At 42.1% G+C, this 24,351-nt stretch overlaps 1 protein-coding gene across 1 annotated transcript; it reads right to left on the bottom strand.

Annotated features, from left to right (window-relative positions):
* Positions 1 to 20,613: 20,613 nt before the first annotated feature.
* On the bottom strand, positions 20,614 to 23,346 carry LOC146375374 (uncharacterized). The gene is made up of 3 exons (XM_084947711.1): positions 23,117 to 23,346; positions 21,386 to 21,573; positions 20,614 to 21,299 (listed from the first exon to the last, which is right to left on the bottom strand). The coding sequence occupies exons 1-3, from the start codon at positions 23,204 to 23,206 to the stop codon at positions 20,813 to 20,815; spliced, it is 765 nt and encodes a 254-aa protein (XP_084803837.1). The 5' UTR covers positions 23,207 to 23,346; the 3' UTR covers positions 20,614 to 20,812.
* Positions 23,347 to 24,351: the final 1,005 nt, after the last annotated feature.

The raw sequence follows: 24,351 nt of genomic DNA, 5'->3' as shown, positions 1-24,351 counted from the left end.
TATACATGCTTCCCTTAGACCAGGGGTCGGCAACCTGCGGCTCTGGAGCCAAACGACATCACAGGACTGGTCAAGACCTACTTTCAGGATTTACACTCTTGTGTGACAGCTGAGAACACCACCACAGCCTGGCATCACCTGGGAATTGGCGTTATGGCAGGCTGCACGATATCCCCTCTGGCATTTATCATGGCAATGGAGTTGGTCATGTTGGCATCTTGGTGGGTAGTGGGAGGTGAGAGACTCAGGAGTGGCCTTCGTCTTCTTCCCATTAGAGCAGGGGTCGGCAACCATAGGCACGCGTGGCACAGTTGGCACGGCCATAGCTGGACTGGCCATCGGGCATACCGGGCATTTGCTCAGTGGCCCGATGATTTTTTTTTTTTTTTTGGAACCGTATAAACAATGAAAGGTGGTGGATTGGCCAGATGCTGGCCGGTTTGTAAAAATAACTCAGTTGTTTGGTGGTGGCATCGCGGAGCTTCCACAGATTCAGTAAAATTAACAAGTGGTGGAGGCCAGCAGGTGGATGAGGGAGATCGGAGGCAGGACGAGGAGAGACCCGAGGCGGCCGCCGGTCCGAGTGTCAGGTGAACTGAACTTCAGGTAAGAAGTTATGACCTGCAGTTTATTTTCGTTGTGCTGACTTTTTACAGTCAGTTACAATAACTCGTACTGCGTGCTAGCTAGCATGACAGAGTTTCAATACAGCTGGGTGGGTGCTTTGATGTTATCGATGTTGAACTTTATTTAATTCATAAGGTTAGTTATTAGAGTTGCCAACCGTCCCGTAAAAAGACGGAATCGTCCCGCATTCAGAGAAATTATTACGTGCTTCTTGTTGAGCTGAGAGGGGACGCAGTTTGTCCCATACTTCAGCTACAATGGAAAAGACACAAAGCTGGATTTATTCTGTGTCTTTGCTGCACAGCTGCCTCTTCTTCTCTCATTCTCTCCCCTCTCTCTCCTGTTGCTACTTCAATCATGAAACTGATCAATGATCAGCTGATCGGCTTTTCTCTCTTGGTTATTTATCGCCCACTTTGTGCCAGAAAGAGGAAACCAGCAGATGTCGCGCTAAACAACAGCAGCACGTTTAAGCTTGATCAGCTGTTGTTAGAATTTATTTAATATTAATTTCTAGTATCAGCTGATGTTTGCTGGAGCCACAGCTGTAAAGCTGCTGGTCATGATGTCGGTTTGGATATGTGGTGAGAGGGAAACATGAAGATGAAACCAGGAGATGTCCTTACTGAATCATCAGAGCTGAGCAGGTGATGGAGAAACAGGTTTACCTTTTAGGTGACATGAATGAGTTGAAGTTATGAACTGTTTCTGAGAGACAAATAACACCAGGATCCTTTTCTAAGTAGCTGACAGCTGGTAACTGTGCAGGGGCGGGTCTAGCAAAGTTTTGCCAGGGGGCCAGGTGGGGCATTAACAGGGAGAGGGGGGCACAAAGAAATACTTTCTTATTCTCATTTAAAATGTCTGGCTGTTATTAAATAATTATCTGAAGCTTACAACCAAAGTTTTTATCTGATGTAAAATGTATAGAAATCATACATATACCAACAAGACTGTACATCACTGTCACCACAGCGTTTGTTTTCATTCAAAGGCTTTATGGCTTTAATACCTGGTGGGCCGGTCTCTAGTCAAAATGCCCGGGCTGTTTTTTTGTCCCAGTCCAGCCCTGGGCACGACACGCAGTGAGTTAATCTGAGAAGGTGCATCAAAAAATAAATGGCCGCGCCAGCGGTGCTCATCGCAAATCAGCTCGCATAGACACATTAGTTGTGCCTCTTCTTAATGATGGTATCTTAACTAACGACCCCAACTACCAGATTCAACTTGTAATTGGCTAAAAATAATTTAGTGAGAGGGACGTTGTTAGCTTTCCACATTCTGACACTTCAAAAGCTTCAGGAGCTTTTCGCTCAGCACAGCATCAGCACCACGGAGATACACGGATACATCCGTAGACTAGAATCCGTAGTATGGACCAATGTTTTATTTTCTGATCAAACCAGAAATCTTTAATGAGCAGCTAGATTTGTCTCGCATTAACTGGCTTAGTTGCCAGTCAATGCAACATCGAAGCAGCTGGAATCCACAGCTGGACATCACTACCTGACAACTGTCTTCAGAACATTGCAGAGGCCTTATTGACAGTATTTGGCTCTACATATCTGTGTGAGCAGATTTCCTCTCACATGAGTCCTCAGGTAGCCGTCTGAATGCTGGACACTCGGAGACCTGTGTCTCTGAGTGGGAGACCAGAGATCATATTAACATGTGTGTCTCTGTATTAACAGACATGCCATATTGGCCCAGTTTATTCTTCTTATCATTGTTGTGAGGAGACCATAAATAGCATTTGTATTTTCTGTTGTTACTGTTGCAGCTTTAAGGCAGGGATGACTCCGGGAGTTGCTTTCTCACTGCATATGCTTTATTTCACAATCAGATCGATAACAAAAACATACAGCAGCTCCTCTCCAACTCCTAGCCCTTCGCTGCTGTGGAAAAAAGAACGACTCCAATCCCCTTCAAGGAACATACGTACAAAAGAGTTTTCCTGACACACCAATGGGGCGTTCAATGCCATCTTGTAAATATGAGTACTCTGGCAGAATAACAGTTCAAATGAAAAATACACCAGAACAAACAAGCAAACAAAAAAGAAGTGTGGGGTACCTTTGAACCAATGAACAAAGTATAACAATTTATACTTTTTAACATAACCCGACCCCGTCAATATGTGTATCTCTCACATTACAGTTCATTTGCTGTTATGGATAAAAAGTCTTTTTTTGTTTCATAATAGCTGATAACTATTCACTGATAGCTGCCAACATCTGCGAACAAATATAATTCTATAAAGTGGTTCTATATAGTGTGTAACTGTTAATATAGAGCGTTATTAAATTTATTGCTAATGCAATCATATGGCACACTGACCTCTGAGGAAATTTTAAATGGCACTCGCCATCAGAAAGGTTGCCTACCCCTAACTTAGATGATGTAATAATCTATTCTCCAGATTTTGCCCACGGCTGAGACGGTTGGTCAGACCTAGAATCTGTTTTGGGTGTGTTACAACGGTGTGCAGGACGTGGGCGATGGCGTCCTCTGTGGACATGCCAGAGCTGTAGCGCTGGCCAAGCAGGGTCGCTGGATGAATTGGGTGTTGAAAAGAGGAAACTTATGGAGTGAAATGTGGGCAATGGAGTCTAATAGACTAAGTTTCATAGTCCGAGTGACATACGATGTGCTGCCTTCCCCAATAAATCTGTAGCTGTGGTTTGGAAAGGACCCATCCTGCCCCCTGTGTACAGTACCAGCCACACTCAGGCACATCTTCGTTAGTTGTAGGACTAGCCTTACTCAGGGCAGATACACATGGAGACACAACCAGGTCCTCAGGTGTCTTGCCAAGAAAGTTTAGTGAAAAAGAAAATCCATCAACGCTCAATCGCCCTTTGTCCCCCTGTTGGGCGAACCATATGCTAGATGACCTCCATGTTTGCGCAGTCCAGGTGCAAGAAGAACTATTATTCCAACAGTAGCAGGTACAGATGACACTCCCCAGTTCTCCCACAGCTTTATTTTGGTGCTACCTTATACCCTTCAGACGTACTCAGACTAGAACCTCTGTCCGAGGAGCTTTTAGCCTTTATTTTATTGCTGCAGCCACCAGTGTCTTCCAGTTGGGTGATCCACTGCTCTTCTTTCTTTAACCTCAGGGGTTAGACAACCCTTCAGTCGTTGCACAGATCAGGGGATTATTCTGCCCCGATGTCAAACAACAATCTGTGTATCCTCGGGTCCTGTGTATCCCGTGTATTCCCCAGAAAAAGGAACAGGAACGTGTCCCCCTTTTGCCCAAGAGCCTCTCGAACCTCGTTGGTCTGGTGTTCCTGGATCTCCGCCAACCCCTTCATGGTTATTGCTGTGTTTATGGGATCCATCCTTTTGAGGTGACTTATCAGAGCCCAAAATGCCATGACACTTGGACCCAGTTGGTGTCTCGGCAGTCACTGTGTCCGCCTCTGCTGCGAAGGATCCTCGTATATCTGTGACCTCGTCTGGTGTCTGTTCCTTTCTCTGTAAGAGACAGAAAACCAAAACACCTCTCTGCCTAGCCCTAATAATCTACTGTTGTTATCTACTGACCTTCTGGTGATTCAGAATTGGTTTAGAATATTCAGAATGTCCCAGGGACTTATTCTAATCATATCCTATGTGTGTGTAAGCGTGTTTGCATTTAGCCCTCTGCACTCAAAGTCAATACCTGCAATATATCAGTCCGGACCATCACGCCGGACGAAGCTTATGACCTTCAAAAGACCAAGTGCCAACTCCTTATAAGCACATTTGCAAGGTGTGTAAGAAATTATTAAAACCACTCATGTGTTTCCTTCCGCCTACTGTCCCACGGTTTCCTCTCCAGTGTGGTACTCAGCTTCTCGTGAACACAGGCATTTTATCTTCTAAACGCTATTCAATTCATTTCAATGATTAATGCTTAAACATGGAAAAATGATTTATGCTTCTCACTGGTTCTCTAAAAAAGTCCGGAGACCTTTTGGGTCACTATTAGCCCAAGCTTTACCATACCTAAGTTATTAAAACAAATGTAGTCATAAAAATGTTCATATAACCCTTGTTTGATGTTAAAACCCAACTTCCCCCCCTTTTTTGACACATTCCCATGTGTCAAATCAACGGAGCTAGAAAATTAAAAGAAAAGGTTAGTGACCTCATCTCTCAGAAAGTATCAGACTTTCTCCTATCCAGTGTCGTAGCTCCAGTAGGCTCCGCCCGGAGCCAAGAAAAGCATGATATTTGTGTTGTGTAAGCGCGTGCGGCCTTCTATGCTCAAAGTCACTCCAGTCCATAGATCAGCCAGACATTGCGCTGACTCTAGCTCTTAACCCTTACTAACTTGAGCACAACTCTATAATGAGCAACAAACTGCAATATGTATAAAAATGATCATGGTTACACCTGCAATGAAAGATCATACGATTATCCTGACACCTGTAAATAGAAGATTAACCTGAGGTTATGACAATCACCGGAACACAAATGTTAATGTAATGTCAATAGCTTCAATAAATCATTAATGCAATGCTCGTTATATGATTCTGATGCAATAATAATGCTGATGCTAAAATAACAGTAAAACACCCCCTTTTATCCCGTTTACAAACTTCACAAATAAACGTTTATCCATGCCTCTTTTGAATTTTATTTCCCCCTGTTTTTCCCTCACTGACCACAGCAGGGGAACCTATGTTTTGATTCAGCCATGAATCCAGCTCACCTGATTCATCACTGAGCCCCATCGCCACTGGCGTCTGACAGGGTGGTGCTGCATATTCTTCCTTTAATGTCTCTATTTTCAATCTGTTAATTAGAGTGCTTAAACATGAAGTAGACTACGTCCACAACAAGTCAATACAGCTGTAAATGTGGCCAATTATCAATCTATAACCAAGCAATAACGAAAAATAGCTTTTATTTTATGCATGTTTTTAGTCAAACACTCACCCAGAGGATCTTCAATCCCAGAAAATTCCTTCTCCTCATTTAATAAGTCAGTCCTCCTTCCATGCCCTGGTAACTGGTCCATCCAGAGCCATATCATCTCGAAATATACATACAACAAGCCAAACCACACCTTGGTCACACCAACCCTTTTCCGCCCTGAAGAAGTCCAATGCCATCTTAGTCTGGATCAGGGTTTTAATAGATTTGCAATTTTCATTAGTTTTGATTTTGATTTAGTTTCGACTTCATATATTCAATTTTATGTCAGTCGTAATTTGTTTTTACCAATTGTTTGCTAGTTCAGTCTGGTTTCTATTTTTTGAAAATCCTTAGTTTCAGTTTAGTTTTGATCAGTTTCAGTTATAGTTTTCGTTGTGTTTGCAATAATTAAGTGTAACAAAATCCCAGTTTCATCATATCAGTCATGCTCTTCTGCTTATCCTTGGGTATTGAGACCATTAACTCTTGCAGCACCAGGTGTTCGCAATTTTGGTTCAAGTCAATTGATAAACTTTTTGAAGGCAACTGACTCACACAGTTATGTAGATGTCCCAGTCCTGCTGTCTCAGGATGCATCACGCTGCCTTGCATGGGGTTAGCTTCTGTTTTCTGGGGATGAGGGTTGAGTGGGGGAGCTCTCTGAGGAGGGGGAGTGTGCTCCCCCTTACCTTTTCAAGGTAAGCTAGGTTAGCCTTCTTGTGTGAGCTTCTCAAGTGCACTTTAAGGTTTGTGGGATTTTTTCTCCCTTTAGACGTGTCCCTCATAATTTGTCTCTTTCCACTACAAGACACTTGCTTTATCCAAAACACAGTCATATTCAAAGTAATTCACACACACAGGCTCATGATTGCTTAAGGCCTATGTCTGAACTTGACTACAGAGGCAGAGCATCACTCCATCCTTTCAGGGTGAAGGACTCCACTTTCTTTGTGTCAAGGCAGCTCATAATTATCCTAATAGCTTTACCTAATCAAGTTATGGCTTACAATCACTTGTGTTATAAGTATGAAGTGTTCTAAATTCATTCAAATTCACTTGCAGCAGTTTAGACCGAATTATTAACGATAATAACCTTGCTCTGGACTGTCAAAGGTGACTTTAACGCTGACTGTTCCGACAATTCATTTTATAACATTTCCTGGTCAGATTAGCCAATCTCTGCACACTTGAATAAACATAATCAACATGGTCAATATTTTCCTGCGTGTGATTTCACCATGTTATCGATTCCAACTCTCCATCCGCATGTGGTTTGGCACATTATATTTATCTAAAACTCCACTCTGTCTCTAAATGTTTTGAAGAATTTTTCAAGCCGGGGGTCAAATTTTGAGAATTTGACCATAAGTGAAAGTTATGGTGTTATCACCCCCTTTTTTGGGGCTTACCTTTCCCAGTTTTGATGATATTCCTCCCTATTCTTTGCAAGTACCCCCTTTTGGTGGCGAGAAACTGTTGGTGTGGTCAAGTGGGTGCTGTAAAAACAAAAGCTCAGGACAGAACAGTCACCAGTCATGTACTCACATACAAAATTAGCATATATTTGATTTCATATTGATCCTCTGAGTGTAATGGTACATTTTAATTTGAATTTCTCAAAGCTAAACACAATAATTTTTCCTTGTTTATTTTTCTCTTGTTCCTGTGCAGCACCACCTCTCAGCACATGCCCCTGTCGGTTATATCTCTACTTTTCTGAATTATTGACTATTTCAATGAAAGGACCTAAAAGATGGGGACCAGTGTTTATCCTTACATATCTCCATTTTGAATGTGACAAGCCTATCATTCCCCTGTTATTCATAGACATCAATAGAGGGGTTTTTTTTTTTTCTTTGTGCTTTTTTCCTCTATAAAAGTTAATTGACTTTTTACAGTGGGCTGCTATGGTTAATAATAACATGTTCAGTCATGAGTGAAATCAAACCTTTTCTTCACTTTAGCATTTAACCTTCCCAACAATATAATGTGATACATTAATCGAAACACAGCTACTAAAACACAATTTTCTTAATGCAAACATCAGTAACTTAAAATTAGCCACCAAAGGGTTAAGTTCACGCTCATGTGAAGATACAGCCTCCCCCTTTAGTCTCTGTCATCCTTCTGTTCTTGTAAAAACAAATCAAAGCAAGACAAAACATCCACTCTTCTTTTACAGGCTGGGTGAATTGTTTGTGGACATTTACTAATCCTAAAGTCGGTACCGTTTTTGTCTCAGTATCAAATCAGTTAAAACTTTTAGTCGTCAGTCCATCACAGTCCAGCCACATGCATACATCCACACACATTCATACCAGAAGTTGCTGATAATGGAGTCTCACGCGCAACCTATTCGAGCCTCCCTCACCAGCAAGATGACGTCATCATTTTAAAGGAAAACAGTTCCTTGTTTTTTGACTGGATTGACTCGCTGCAATCCTTTTAGGCTCAGGACTTCTCATGTGATCAGTGTCCCATATAAGTCAATTTCTCCCAAGCCCATTATAATCATGGAGAAAAACACTTTGCGACTGTTTTCAGTAAGAATATTTTATAGCGCTTTAAAGTTCAATCTCTCAGGCCTGGATTAAAGAGCTGATTTGTTAAATCAGGAACTCACAAAATACCAAAATATCACCACCGGTGGATCACACCTCTCAGATGTTCTTATTCAGTGCACTATAACAAAAGCAAAAACAAACGTAACCAATAAAATACTCATATAATAACAAATACTGGGGCCCATTGCAAACATGTCCAAGCATAAAACCATCTTTCTCTCTCTTAGAGAAAGAAAACAATCCAAACCTCACTGATGAAATCAACCTAGTGTTAAGCAAAACCCAAAAATCAACCAAAACTTCGCCAGAAAGTTTTTCTCCCTCCTGGGACAATATTGTGTAGGAATACAGGGACCGTAACTCCTTTTTGCCCTGACAAAAGCATGTTGGATTTACTTGATTCAATAGTGGACACTGGTTGCACACAAATGTTTTGCTTTGGCAGAAACTTAAACAACTGAGTTAAATCAACACAACCTATTCGTATTCAGCAAACCTGCATTTTGTGTTCATAACACACGATTGAAACATGTTCAGATGGAGTAAGTTGAGCTCCTGGAATATTTTGATCCTTCAATTCTGTCAGTTTATTTCAACACTATTCAATAACTTTTATTCAAATTCTACTTGGTCACTTAAATACTACATGTTGTCTTCATATTGCATACGGCTCAACAAAGTCTAGATCCTGGTTACCATAAAAATTGAATGGGTCTACAACAACTACCATCCTCCTATCTTTCTCCTGGTTGCACCAGGGCTGGGAAATAACCCTGAAGTGATAGGTTGCCAGGCAGGGTACACCCCGGACAGCTGACCAGTCTATCGGATAGAAACAAGCAGCCATTCACACTCACATTCATGGATAATTTAGAATCATCAATTAACCTAGCTCTAATAGCTGCATGACTTTTCACTGTGGCAGGAAACCAGAACACCCAGAGAGAAACCACTGCAAACTAGCCAGACTGTGGACCTGCACCCAGGACCTTCTTACTGTGGAGCAACAGCACCAACCAGCATGCCAACAATGTAGGAAATACAGGAAAGCTATGATTTCCTGTATTTGATGCAGAATTATTTTGTTCTTGCCCTTGACAGGTTAATTCACAATAAATAGCAACAGCATGCATGTGCTGTGTGTGTCGTTGTCTGCCTCTTATAACTCCAGTGATTTTCCTGCAGTTTGAAATCTTATGCGGTGTTGTGGATTCCGTGAGTTCAGCAGCTAACCACTCTTATTAGATTGTATCGTGTCATCTCAATGAGAACAAATTGAGTTGTTGGATTTCGTACAGAGCTTTAAAGCCTGAGGCAATTGTGTTAAACACACGCGAGATGCTTACGTAAATCCAAGGGCTGGCCCCTTTTTTTCTCTATTTTTTTTATTATTATTATTTTATTATTTTTTTTTTCAGTGTGTTCCTCCTTCAATTAAATCTCAATCAAAAATGTGGCGCTCCGAAATAAAACTCACACCGTTAATTCATCATTTTCACTCTGTACCACTGCTCCTTATCAGGCTGTGTGAAGCACAGTAAACAATTCAGTCGAGGCCTTGAGCCATAAACAGACATCACGCACAGACATTGTTTTCATAACCAAACTGCCTTAGACCCTGTCCCCTAAACCTACACAAACGCCCTCTGGGTGACATGAAATGCATTTAACCAATAAACAATCAATGGCTTCTTGTTGTTGTAACAGATTCTGTATTTGGACGTTTGTGTGCAGCATTTTGCGTGTCAGCATAAGCATTTGTTAGTAAAGCATTCTTCATTGCAGCAGCGTGTGTGTGTGTGTGTGTGTGTGTGTGTGTATCACTCTTCATTGCACAAGCGTGTGCATGTGTGTGTGTGTGTGTGTGTGTGTGGATCACTTCTCAGTGAACTGAATCAGCATCTCGATTTGGGTGCGTGTGTGTGCGTCATTTCTCACTCAATTGACTCAGCGCGCGTGTGTCAGTTCTCAGTGAATCAACGAGTGCATATGTGTTCATATGTGTGTTTCTCTTCATTCTGAGTCAGTGTATGTAGATGTGTGTGTTTGTGTGTGTTTGTGTGTGTTTGTGTTCATCACTTTCCTGTTCTGGTGTTCTGGGTAAACCACGGCCTGAGGCGTGCCCTGGGGTCCTGCCCTCCTCCATTTCAGTCTGTTTGCATCCATTGGTGCTGCTGCTCAAAGTTCTGTCCATACTGGTTCTGGCCCCAATTGAGGCAGTCCTTTTCTCCAGTGTCCTGCATCTTCTCCTTGTCCAGCTCCTCCTTAACTTGACCCTTTTGCTTCTGTAGCTCCTTCAGGGCTTGCTCCTGCTGTAGGAGCTTCTTGTCAGGTTTGGCGACCTCCTGCTCCAGCAAGCTCCGGCCTGGTTTCAAGTCCTGTGTCTGGGACTCCAAGCCTGACTGATGGGTTCGATTAGCAGCCAGCTCCTCCTGAGCCATGCTCAGTTTCTGCTCTGATGCCTTGAGCTCTCACTGAGGGCAGAAACCTCAGAGTCTTTTCCGTACACGTCAGATTGAAGTTTATTGATGTTTTCCTTGCTTTGCTCCACGGCCTTCTGCAGCTCTGCTGTCCGGCTCTTCTCAGAGGTCAGCTCCTGGCCGAGCCCCGACACCTGTGCCTTCAGCTTATTTTCTTCTGGTGCTTTTGTCCATTCTGAGGTGCCTCCTGACCTCAGTTACTCCTCCTGTCTCTGGCACGCCCTTTTTGCTGCCCAATCATCCGTGTTGGTCAGTCACTGTCCTGCACAGTTTTAATGCAGAGTTGTTAAGGTCAGCATTCTTTTGCTCGGCCTCACTTTTCCTCTGGGCTTAATGGGCGTCTCGTCAGAGCTCTGTTAGCTGAAGCTGTCTGGAAATCTCCCCCGTGTAGTGAAACGGGCCTTGGATTTAACGCTCTCCGTCTCTGCTGCATGAGATCGTTTTCCTGCAGCAGTGTTGACATTTTCAGGTTGTTGTTGTGGGTCCAGCTGCTGTAGCGTTTGGTCAGGGTCACATCAAAGATGGTAGAGGAGTGAGCAAAGATGGTAGAGGGGAGAGCAGGAGTCCAGGTCAGCCTCGGCAAAGCAGCCTGTAATCAAGCATAAAGAGAAAAAACAAAAACAAAACAAAAACAGACGAACAGGAAAATGATGTTGTGTTGGCTGTGTTATTCAGAGAGGGGAGAAACACCGGGCCAGGCCCTGTGTCAGCCTTCTCTCCCCCTTTTTTTTGTTTTTTCTCACTATATAATCAACTCATAACCCACCAAGCTGACAGGACAACACAGGTACATGTTAATATTGTTAAGATCATGTTTAAAAGCCCAAAAAAGAATTTTCTTTCATTCAGTAATCACTTGTATTAATCAATCAGCGGGAAATATGTCACAATTTGAATCTTCTAACCACTAAATTTGTCGTGTCATCACTGGTTGGTCAGACCAGTGTCTCTCTTTGAAGTTAAGTTGTTGTCCTGCAACCCAGAGAGTTTATTTGTTAGTAGTGGATAAACTTTATCATTTAACAACAGGTGTATGTTAAGTTTCGCTGCTTTAACCTTGCTGGAAAATCTTCACGTGTTCATGAATGTAAGCTGTTTCTTCATTGCGTCTGTGTGTGTTTATGGGTGGGTTATTTTAACTTTTTTCTCAAACCAGGCATTTCTCTAACACGTGCCTTTCTCATACATTTCTCTGGTTGTGTGTGTGTTTTTATTTTGTTTCCCAAATTTTGATTCCCCACCTTAAATAACAGCATTCCATGTCTTCAGCCAGGAGTTAGAGCTTGCTTGTGAGATTCAGGGACACATGGTGCCAACAACAATTCAGTCAAAAACTTGCCTGCAAATTTCCAGTGATGGTAACCGATAACTGGAGGAGAAGATGTCCTTTAAGTTTCTTTTCAGGGTGGGGACAGAGTGAGGTCAAGCTGTAAACTTTTGAGCCAAAGCTTGGCCTGTCTGTCGTCCCAATTCTGTTTATGCTTTTGCCGCTGTACTCAGGTTTCCAGGTTGGGAGAAATCCACCTGTATTAACACACTAAAACATTTACTTAGTATTTCTTTTCTGAAAACATTCACTTACTATTTCTTTTCTAAAAACCTTCACTTACTATTTCTTTTCTAAAAACCTCCTGATTCACTTCATCTGACTAGATTTTACTCTCTCTCTCTCGGTGCATACTTCTCACAGTCTGGCCGTTGCCTTTTATGGGCATGCAGAGTTCCTGTCACACACACAGCTGAAATTCGTGCTTGATCTCACCCTATATTATGATAAAACCAACAGTAAATCAAATGTAACCACTTATATTATTGGGCTGAACCAAGGGACACTTTAAAAATCTTATAAATCCTGCTTCCTACCACAAAACTGAAACAAATCACAGCTGTATTTATCACTCAGTCTTACTCTGCCGACTGAAGTGTCGGTCTAAATCATGCACGATTTGTCTTTTCTATATCAAAACTCAGCCAAACATCAAGCATTCACCCTAGTCATTCAAAACCTTATTTGTAATATTATAATCAGCAAAATCAGCGTCTTATTTACAGGTTTTTAACCGTATTTGCAAATTATAATTATAAAACTCAAAAAACACGTTAAACAGGAAGCAAAAGTCCTCCGTGCGCTTCACAGCAGCCACCTCATTTGCATGTTCACACACCGTCTAAAAATAGCTCGCAGCGCTGCAGCGCGCTCTCGTCACACACAGTCTCACTTCACACACAGCTCTATTATTTTATATTACAAAGACGTCTTATATTTACAATCACTATCAGGCCTGGCAGATTTAGCGCCTACACAATTTTGACAAATTTAAGTTAACGGGTCCAACCGAAGAAAGTCCAACTTTTTTGTGATCAATTAACCAGTATCAGCCTCTAACTGTATCTGGCCTAATCTCTAAAGTCCCTAACTCAATTTACCAGTGTCCAAAAAAGCGCAGATACCGTTACAAACGGTAAGGAGCCTCTAACTCCTAGCTTATTCCAGGATGCCCTGTACCCCACAGTTAAGCCAAACTGAACTAACCCTGTTCGCCGACAGGTCAAGGTCGCGCGTCCACGGCCAGGAGGGAGCGTAACCTCCGGGCTATGCGCTTCTTAGCAGCCTCTAACTGCCGTCCTATAATAATTTATAACACTTTGAAACAACAGTCAGCACCCCAAAACAAGAGTCTGACTGAGGCAGGTGCAACCTAGTGGTCAATGGAGCCTCTAACTCACAACATGACCAACTCAGGTCCACCATATAACCAACGGAGCCTCTAACTCACTAAATGACCAATTCCCTATCAAACTACTTGAGCCTCTAACTCAATTTCTTAGCAGCCTCTAACTGCATTAATTTCTTAGCAGCCTCTAACTGCATTAATTTCTTAGCAGCCTCTAACTGCATTAACTTCTTAGCAGCCTCTAACTGCATTAACTTCTTAGCAGCCTCTAACTGCATTTACTTCTTAGCAGCCTCTAACTGCTTCAACTCATGAGATTTTTTCATCAAAATCAAAACAGACATTTACCAGTAATTTCAGTGAGTAGACTTCAATTTTATCATGTCCAATTTGGCACACTTTGGAAATAATTCAACAGGTAGTGCCTTACCTTTGTATAAGCCGGCTTATGCCCACTCACGTCAGACCACTGGCTTGTGCCTGTCCGTTCGACAACCTCGGACCGTCCAAACCTCCAAAATTCCACCCCAATACCACAGGACGAGCCCCCAAACTGTTACGGATTCAAATATTGGGGATGGATACAAGAGGAAAAACCACAATAACAACACTGGTCCGGCCGGGTTGAGTCAAACGATGATTTTAATGATCACACGCGTGGGAGATGGACACCGTACGCAGACAGCATCAGATCTCAAAATGGTGGAGCATTGATCAAACTCTTATAGCCTCTAGTGGCCCCCACCTAATCATAAAAGCCTAAACATTCACATTCTTTCTCTCACACAGTGCCTAAGCTACAACCTTGGCTCCCTGTTTATCTGCTCCCGCTGAGATGGGGCAGAAAACTCCAGTGTGTTCTGTTCTCTTCTAATCAGACAAATAAGGCGATGACTTTCTGCAAACAGTATTTCTCATAACTCAGCAGTATAATGCATCATAAAACAATATCATTCATTCACAATAAACCAGCAGTCTAATGTAATGCAACTCAGCTTAACAAATGCAATAGTTATCACCTTCTTCTAATTCAGGAGAATAATGCAAACTAAAACTACATAATAATTCACCATCTTTAATTAAGGGTCTAACATGGCATAAAATAATATTATAATCTGACAACACTCTGGTTGTCAGGGTACTGGGTCTGAGCGACCCAGGAACCCTGAGCAGTTTTGGACTAATATTATAATATATGTATTTTGTATTGCTGTCCCTCATTCTCCCTGCATATGTGTCTGTGTGTGTGGGTGAGGCCCTGGCAGGTGGTTGGCCACACCTGAAGACCATGTCACACCTGCAGCTGATCAGGCCTCGTCGGAGGAGCTACTTGAGAGTGTGGTGGAGCTCTCTCCGACGCTGGATCATTGCATGACTTCACGTCAGTCTCTCGGCCAGTCAGTACGATTGTTCTTCAGCATTGTGTGTCTTACGGCTGCCTGTTTGTTGTCTCCCCCAGGAGAAGCGGGGAGACGAGAGGACAGCGAGCACGGGGTGCTCAGACACCAAGGAGCGGGGAGAAGGGACACTGACACTGGGAAGAGGACACGTCACAGGAGTCGGGATTGCACAGAGGATTTACTGTTATTTTCCTTACCACTGTAAATAAACACACTGCTTAGCACACAGAGCTCCGCGCCTGGGTCCTCCTTTTCCTTACACCCCCACGGTTTGCCATGCCAAACCGTGACACTGGTGACAGTGGCAGAGAAAAGGACACTAAAAAAACTGCTGGACATTATGGACAATGCTGGGCATCCTCTGCGCACGGACATAAACAACCAGAGGCTGTTCAGTTACAGGTTGCTTCTCCCAAAGTCAAGAACCAATAGACTTAAAAACTCCTTTGTCCCACACACCATCAAATTGTTTAACTCCTCTCTGAAGGGGAGAGGGAGGGGAAACAGGAGGACAAAGGAGGGGGGACAACAAAGCTGTAGTGCTACTGTGCAATACTTTTTGTTAATAACCAATGGTGCAATAGACTCACAATACTTGAAATGTGCAATTTCTTTGTATTCTTATTCCTATTTATTCTATTTATCCCTTTTGCACACTCTGTATTTATATATGTCTGTATATTTATATATGTGTATATATGGTATATTTCTGCTAACATTCTGTATATTCTGTCGGTGCTGTGCTATTGGAAACCAAATTTCCCGGAGGAACCCACCCGAGGGATTAATAAAGTTTTATCTAATCTAATCTAATCCAATCTAACAGAATAAATCATACAACACTGTATCCTGAAATTCATATTACAAGAAATCCCACTAACTGGGATTCACAATCCACTCCTCTGGTAGACAACTCTGCACAAATCTTACAATTCAGTAGGGTTAGGGATGATTCCCCTGGCCACATGAGTTCTCCTATTGCACTACAAACAGTGAACAGATGACCAGGTCCACTCAGGGTCCACAGCTGATAGATGTAAGCCCCTACTTACTGTCGTCCCCTCCTCACACTTCTCTTTTTCCTCCCATCCTGTGTTGGAGCAGAGACAGGGGGAGGAGGAGAGACCTGGGAGGGTAAAAGCTATGCCTCCAACTTCCCAGATGGATGAAGATCTTGTCCAGTCCAGAGTAAATTGGAGAAAACCTATTAATAGAGTAAATAAAAGTGAGGGACTATTTAGGACTGTATACAGAAAGGGCAACAAACTGGGACCAAGAGCCACTCATTTCATCAGATTAAAAAGGTATCCATTCTAACGTGTCAGTTTTTCAGGACAGCCCAGATATACAAAGGTGCAATGAGTGATCTCAGAACAGCAACCAGACCCCATCCTCCTGCAGCCAGAGCCTTAGCTGACTGTGTAGGGGTGCCCACTGGGTGAGGTCGAGGAATGAATTCAAGCCCAAAGGGTGAAAAGAGCATAAGCGAACAGACAGAAGTGGTGGGGAATAAAAATAATATGATGACGGGAAGGTCTGTGGACCACAGTGTGGCCAAGCACAAAATCGTGGAGACCTCATTTGACCCCCAAAATATCTACCCTGCTGACCCACTTCCTCCCAGTGGGGGAACCCTGGAAAAGACAGAGAACGAGAGGCAGAGACAAAAAGTTAGAGAAGAATAGCAAACGGTATTACTGCGAAAGCATTAGCTGGTAGTCGGCCATTCGCGTGTCCTTGTGCAGTTGAACATACTCCACAAACTCCGCTTGTAGTTGAAAACAAACAGGCAAACATTTATTTCCACAGTCTTGAAATACAGTAATCCGTTTGAATGTTCCTGTACACTACAAAACACGGTAACAAAACTGTTTGACCCCACAGCTAGTTAAAGCCCCGTTACTCCACACTGCCGATCGCGAACGCTCCCCCCGTGCACAGTTACCATGCATTAAAGGAACAGTACGTAAAAATCAAATAAGGAAAGAAAATACAATTTAACTGTAAATATTACGCTAAACAAAATTATAAAGAAAAACTGAAATTTCCCATTATCTTACACTTATCCTTATCCCAAATGATTCTAATTAATTAATTCAAATATACACTCTGTGCAATCTGAGTAAACTAAGAGATGATTAGACCTTTATGTTATACAAACGGGACACAGGTGTCGCCTCAACTATCAATTTTATATTTTTTACATTATTTACATTTGATCTTTTACATTGTGTATTATGTCTATTGATTTTATTGTTTATTTTAATATTTTAATATTTGTGTACAGCGCTTTGTGATTGTCTGTCTGTGAAAAGCGCTTAATAAATAAAGTTTACTTACTTACTTACTTACAAAGCTTGAAAGGAGAGAAAAATTGTAGATTGGTTTGTTCCCATGAAATTCCCAGTCTGGTTCTCAGGAGACGCCAATTTAAATCGTATACCAGCTTATAATAATGAAAATATTCAAATTGATAGTTATCCAGGGGCCTCTTTTTACCACTTTCTTCGGATATTGGAGAAGACTCCAGCCCACCCACTCACCAAATTAGTGATACTGTCGGTAAGGATCAATAATAGAGATCAGGATGCAGAAAAGAGTTGCATTAAACAACTAAGAATGCTATATAAAAAAGCTTCCCCAATGCTGACGTATTCTTCCCGGTAATTAATTTTTCATCTTCCCTTCCAAGGGAATAACAACACAACTTGACACTTATCAATAACTTTGCTGCGGATCGCTTTTTGGTCCTGAACCCGCTACCCGGGGACCAATTTCAAACAATCTGGGATACATTCATTGGACACAGGATACAGCACAACATATACTCTCAAACTGGTGCGAACAGTTACAATTAAATTTAAACCATTTTCAAAACCACAGAGTTATAGCAGGCAACAGAAAGAATAAAAACTTGTAAGACATGTTAATTAAAGCGTAGCACACTGTGAGCAGTGAGAGAAAGAGAGGTATAAATCAGCCGTCTCTAAAACAAATACCCTCTCAGACAGGCAGTGTGTAAAGGATATCTTTAAGCTAATTGAGGCAGTACATCAGATGAATGTGGTGGATGAAGCACTGAGAACGGGAATTTATCCACGGGGTATGAGACGACAGGTCATTAGGCTCTCCGGGCTTCATTAAACCAGTGGCACCGACAGAACAGGTAAAAAAAAGTGCAACTGGCGCTAAATATAGACTCCTGGATGGCGAACAATTTGAACTTTTTACATGACCACTATGAAACTGTTATTGAGGTTTTGAACAACAAACCGGGGGCTGTGCCAAGGTGCGGGGCGAGTTAGGTGCGTGGAAGTACCATCGGGCTCGAAAGAGCAGAAAATTGCAGGATTGGAAAATTCAGGCTAACAAGCCAATAGTAATTTGGGGCGACTCGAATTTTAACAGAGTAATGCCCTTTACAATAAGAACATCCATATAGACAGCTACCCAGGAGCAAACTTTCATAACTTCTTTAAGCTCCTGGAGAGGAGGTTGACCTGTGAGGAGACTGTTTTGGTAGTGATCTCGATAGGTTTGAACAACAAACATCAAGACTCATATAAAACTTCAATTAAACAGTTGCGCATGGTAGTGCGGGATGCACGGTCCGTGTTTCCTAACGCAAAGGGCAAAGATTCACTTCTCGGACTCGCTCACTGAACTTCAGAAGCAAAATCTCGCAATAATAACGTCAGGCAGCCATTTTAATTACTTACCCTGTATTCCTCCACATCAGTTTCATACTATGACGGATGGAATACACTGGACAGCTCAAGGCACGAATAATCAGAGCTCCCAGAAAAAAATCCCAGTCTTGGGGACATTCTCGTGAGAGCTAAACTGAAGGGAAGGGTTAAATCGGCCCCAAAAAGCTGGCGTGTCATTTGGTTCATAGATGCATGGTGTCTAATCCATACAGTAGAGCGATGTGGCCGACTGCAGGGAAACCCTCACTTCACTCAAAGAATCTGGTTTATGCCATTCAGTGTGGTGTGTGTGGCCTCATGTACATGGGGGAGAACGGGGCTCGCTTGCATAATCGTCTTCAGCAACATCCAGTCACATGGACCGTGCACCATAGCTACTCACTTTCGTGAGCACACGGAAGGGGCTCTGGCCATCATGGGTCTACAGACCAACCAAGCATGGTCTGGCGGTTGGCGAGGGAGAATGGAGAGAATATGGATGGACCTTAATGTCCCGAATTAAAACGAGAGTCTGGCATCCTTCTGTCCGGATAAATGAGCAATAAATGTTATGTGTATGGTTGTTTGATGGTTTTTGTTTGAAGAAACCTTGTTTTTCTTTTTTTAAATAGGTGGTTGTAGGAAAGTGGAGGGAGAGATAGAAATAGAGGCCTTTTTTTTTTTTTTTTTACACCGAATGGCAACGTACTGAGAGTTAGTGGTGACAAGATCTGATAAAAGTGGAGGCAGGAACAGCTGAGCAGCTAAACAGGAGAATGATGGAAGGCCTAGGATGTCCAGCCGGCCCTTAGGGCCATGCACTAAAGCTCCAATTGGAAGAAAACTAAGTCAAACTGTTTCTATACCCAACCCCATTCACTGGACTCACTTGGTGGTTTGGATGGATGATCTGGTCTGAGACCAATAGTCTCTGATTGAAGCAGTTCTACCTACAAAATCCATCCATCCATTTTCTTCTGTTTATCCGGGACGGGTTGCAGGGGCAGCAGCCCAAGCAGAGAAACCCAGACCTCCCTCTCCCCAGCCAGCTCTTCCAGCTTATCCGTGTAAACACCAAGGCATTCCCAGGCCAGCCGAGAGATATAATCTCTCCAGCGTGTCCTGGGTCTGCCCCGGGACTAGGGCTGTGCGATATGACCAAAATCTCATATCCCGATATAAGAATTCGTCCCGATTACGATATAAATCACAAAAATGTAACATTTTCTGTAAATTCTGTGAATCTCGGACATGCGCTCCCAGTCCCATGCGCTGGGACTGGGAGACACTTCAAATAAGTGGAGGAGAGGTAAATGTGTTGTGATCATATGATTCTAATAATACTACAGATATGTTTTGATTCGTGCAACTGGTTCGTCAGGTTATTGTCTCCCCAGAAACATTTCCGTTGTGTTTTGTGTGCTTTTGCAGCATTTTTCTTTTTGCAGCGTTTTTCTTTTTGCAGCATTTTTCTTTTTGCAGGTGTTTTCTGAAGTTGCAGTCCGTTTGGCCTCTCAGGGCCACCGTACACATTAGCTCCACAAATAAGATACGGGTTTACCAGCAATGTTTGTAAACATATATTCAGTCTCCCGCCGCCGGTGCTGAAAGTCTCTGTTTTCAGAATCAACTTTTCTCTTTGCCATTGTGAGGGGCTAGCTAACAGAAGTTTGACTTGATTGACACGGGAATGTTCACAGCTAGCTAGCGTTCGGCAAGGAGGCTGCAGCGCTGCATTATGGGATCTGTAGTTTGTGTGTTATTAGCACCTCATATCGCCGGGACATGCATAACAATAATAATAAATCTATATAAAATGATCTCGCGGGCCGGATATAAATGTATGCCGGGCTGGATATGGCCCGCGGGCCTTGAGTTTGACACATGTGCACTACACAAATCAAGTTTAGCCTTTTTGAAGCCAGATGGCAAAAATGGCACATCACAGCTCTGTCAGGCACAAGAGGATGAAATGGATTTGTTGATATTTAAACTGACTGATGAAAATCACAATGCAAAATGCACATAAGTACAGGGTACTTGCGCCTTATTCGCGGGTCATGCTATAAAGTGTTACTGAGTTCTCAAACACCAGAGTTGATGATTTTGTTCGATTTCATGGAGCTCAGACAAGCAGCAGTTGTGCTAGTTCAGTCCACTAACACTCTGAGACACCATTCTGTGGTGCCTTCATATATTACACAGAAATGAGTCATGAAAATGCTGGCCGGGGGTTTTATTGGTGATTTCAGGAAAAATTCCACATTTTTAATGACAGCATCATTACTGAACAAAACAATGCTTCCAATTACTTTCAATTTGACACATCAGCTGACGTTCACTTGCACAACATTTATAAATAGTTTTGTTTGCATACCAATTTTTTTTCCTTTTCCTGCATTTTCATCGTATTTTGCTTCTTCTTCTCTCTGCCTAAATCAAGCCACCTGTCTGTCCTACCGTCGGTCACACTGTTGTTGATGGGGTGCTGTCAACCTTGATGCAGCAGAACAAAGATGCCACCAGCTTGTCAGTGAACCAGTCACATATGAAAAAGAAAAGAATCAAGTCCACAAAAGGACTGAGCAGAAATAAGGTCACAATAATATCTATGGAATGTGGATCTGGCATGTTAGATCTGTTGTGTAATCCCAAAACGATCATTGGCAAGATCATCACGAAGTAGTTAAGGAACAGTAGAAGTACTGCTCCCACAATTCTTCGTTTTTCCTTAACAGGCACTGAGGTGGCAGCAGGCAGACACTTGAGGGTCCCTGCTAAGCAGAGGATGTACAGTGGAGCAAGGAGTATGGCCAGAATACAAACAATAAATTCTTTGTCTGCAGCAAGGGAGATGGTAATAATGCAAATGACCCAGATCACAGCGCAAGCCAGCACAGAAATCGTAGTTTGTCTGATGCTGTCCAACTGTCTGAAGATGATGATAAAAGATCTGCAACACAAGACAGAAGTTTATATTTCTGGCCATAAGGATGTTTCACTGAGTAATAGAATGGAAGTACAAACGAAGACACGTACCCTTCTAGAGAAATGCATATTTTGAAGCCAAGATTAACCATCATACTGAAGGCATAACAAGAAGCGGAGGGGGAGTTGTACTGAAGCTGGTTTGAGTTTGCCACCAAAGCGATCATTGTGAACAGCTGGAGGAGAGTGGTGATGAGGAGGTTTGTGTAGTAGATGACAGGAACCTGCCCGCGTTTTATCTGCAGGAAGTATGAAAGTCACATTAAAGCAGTAATAAGCATGACACGTCGTCTCAAGATCTCTACAAGAAAACAGCTTTTATGTAGATGATGTGCTCGGTTCAGTTCAGTCTCTCTGCAGTTCCTGCGTTCACTTTCAGGGAAATACATGAGTATGACCAGTAATGTGTAGGACACACAAACTGCTTTGGGATTGCATCAGGACGGTTAACTGGTGTGATCGGGTAAATCAAAGATGCAGTGCTATCCTGCTTTGGTGACCACTTGTGAATAAGGAGAAGCTAAAAGTGATTTTATTTCAGTTACCTGCAGACTGCAACAAGAAATTACATTTTATAAGTTGCTAAACACTAAAAACAGAGAGGTGCAGGACTGTGCAAAACGTTTGAGCCACACATGATATATTTGGTTTCCAAGGAACCAGACTTTGACAATTTTTTTTACAGGCTCTGCCTCCCATTTGACTTTTAAATGGCCGCCCACAAGAAAGCCTGCAGGCTGAGAGCAGATGTTAAACAAATATGCAGGACTGCTTTATTTCATTTGCGCAACATCTCTAAAATTAGAAATATCCTGTTGGCTTCCTGTTAAATCTAGAATTCAAAATCCTGCTCCTCACATACAAGGTCTTAAATAATCAGGCCCCATCTTATCTTAATGACCTTGTAGTACCATATCACCCTATTAGAGCACTTCGCTCTCGCTCTGCAGGCCTACTTGTTGTTCCTAGAGTATTTAAAAGTAGAATGGGAGGCAGAGCCTTCAGTTTTCAGGCCCCTCTTCTGTGGAACCAGCTTCCAGTTTGGATTCAGGAGACAGACACTATCTCTACTTTTAAGATTAGGCTCAAAACTTTCCTTTTTGCTAAAGCATATAGTTAGGGCTGGACCAGGTGACCCTGGATCCTCCCTTAGTTAGGTGTAAGCTGCTGGGGGATTCCCATGATGCACTGGGTATTTGTTCTTCGCTCACTTTCACCTTACAAATATAAAGTGCTTTGAGATGACTTCTTTTGTTGATTTCGGCACTCTATAAATAAAATTTAATTATTAAATTGCCAGTATGTGTTGCTTGTCATGGTCCTGGATCTTTGACCCAGCTGTTAGTGTTTAGTTTTACTCAGGTTAGTTTCTTGCTGTTAGTCTCAGTTTGCCTTTTGTTTGTATTTCCATGCAGCCAAAGAATAATCGGCTGGCTTTTTGTTAAGTTCAGTCCTGCTTTGAAATTCTGCTTTTCGGTCCTCACTACAAACACAAGCTCTGCTTCAATCATCCAATCCAAAAAATGACATCGAACAAGAGTCATTAGCAGAATAAGCTTTTTGGCATTGGCAAAGAAAATCTGGCAAGTATTTCATGGGTGCAACTCATAAACTTGCTTTCTTGTCTAATCCACCCAGTAATCACACACACACACACACACAAAGAAATGTTTTATGCCTAAAAGCTGCAGGGTGGTGTGATCGACGAACTAACTGCATTTCTATAGGCTGTCAAGCAAACGGACAGACGACAAACAGACAGTAATGTTATTTTTTACTTACAGCACAACATGAAAGCACGAGGAGAAGAATAGTCACAGGAAGGCAGGCACATGTGTCAACTAGGAACATCACACGAGCATGAGATGCCATCTCTGAGCGACTGTCTTCACGGTGGAGGTAATGCAGAGGTAAAGTCCACTCTTTTCTTTAGCAAACAACCTTCAGTGTGGAATAGCAGATCTTTGCTTCTTCAAAAGAGAAAAAGAAAAAGACGCTGAACTGAACAGTTTGTCTTAAATCGTTTTTCATAAAATGATGCTACCACATGCCAAGAGCTTTACCTTTTTCTGTTTGACTATTTCCTGCCAAAGTTTTTTATGTTTCACAGAAAACCACAGAAAGATCTCTTCTCATACCTCCCACATGCATATTATTCTTATTATTTGTGGCCCATTGGGAGAGAGTTTCCTTACAACTATTCTACTTTCGCTGAACATAATATGCTAATACATATGTTTTTTCCTTATGTATTTTCTTCCTGTTTTTTAAAGAAGAGAAATTGTGGTTTTCTTTAGTCTCCCCTCTGTGCAAATGCACACAGAGTGTGGTTAGTAAGTGCTTCAGTGGAAGGAAGTCAGTGTAAACTGGAAATATTAGTCATTCATCTGGTGAGAAACAGCCCGTACACCCTTTGGCAGTTTATGGCCATTTTCTAATGTATGCATTATTCAGTGAGGTCATATCTCATCTTACAAAAAAAACAAACAAAAAACAAAACGCTACTGTGTCCAATATAAGATGTATTATTGGTTTTTTTTGTCTTTTTTGAAATATCACGGTGGGAATAATAGTTTTTATGTGTGTTTTGTTACTGGGTGCACTGCATTTACAGTAATACATGATAGATATCTACTACTTATTTAATATGTGATATTCTGGCGTACAGTTATAGCTGACAGTAGAGCAGGGCGATATGACCAAAAATATTTATCACGATATACATTTGAAAATTTGCTATAACGATATAACTGACGATATAATTGACACGAGACAAAATACTTTACAACTCCACAACTTTATTGTGCAAAAAAAAAACCATCACTGTAGTTTCACTTAAACAAGCAGCTGTTTTTATGTGCATTAAAGTTATATAGTTATATAGTTATATAGGACAAACAGATTCAGGGATAGCTTCTTTCCCAGAGCTATCACCGTAGTAAATAAGCACAAAAACAATTGAACCTGCTTAGCTATACCATACCGTCACTGCCATTATATTATGCTGCTATTCATAC

Source organism: Perissodus microlepis, chromosome 13 (genome assembly GCF_051167445.1).
Source record: "Perissodus microlepis isolate ML-2025 ecotype Zambia chromosome 13, ASM5116744v1, whole genome shotgun sequence".
NCBI classification, from domain to species: domain Eukaryota; kingdom Metazoa; phylum Chordata; class Actinopteri; order Cichliformes; family Cichlidae; genus Perissodus; species Perissodus microlepis.
The sequence above is the reverse complement of the archived record's forward strand: the minus strand, read 5'-3'. Positions and strand labels throughout refer to the sequence as shown.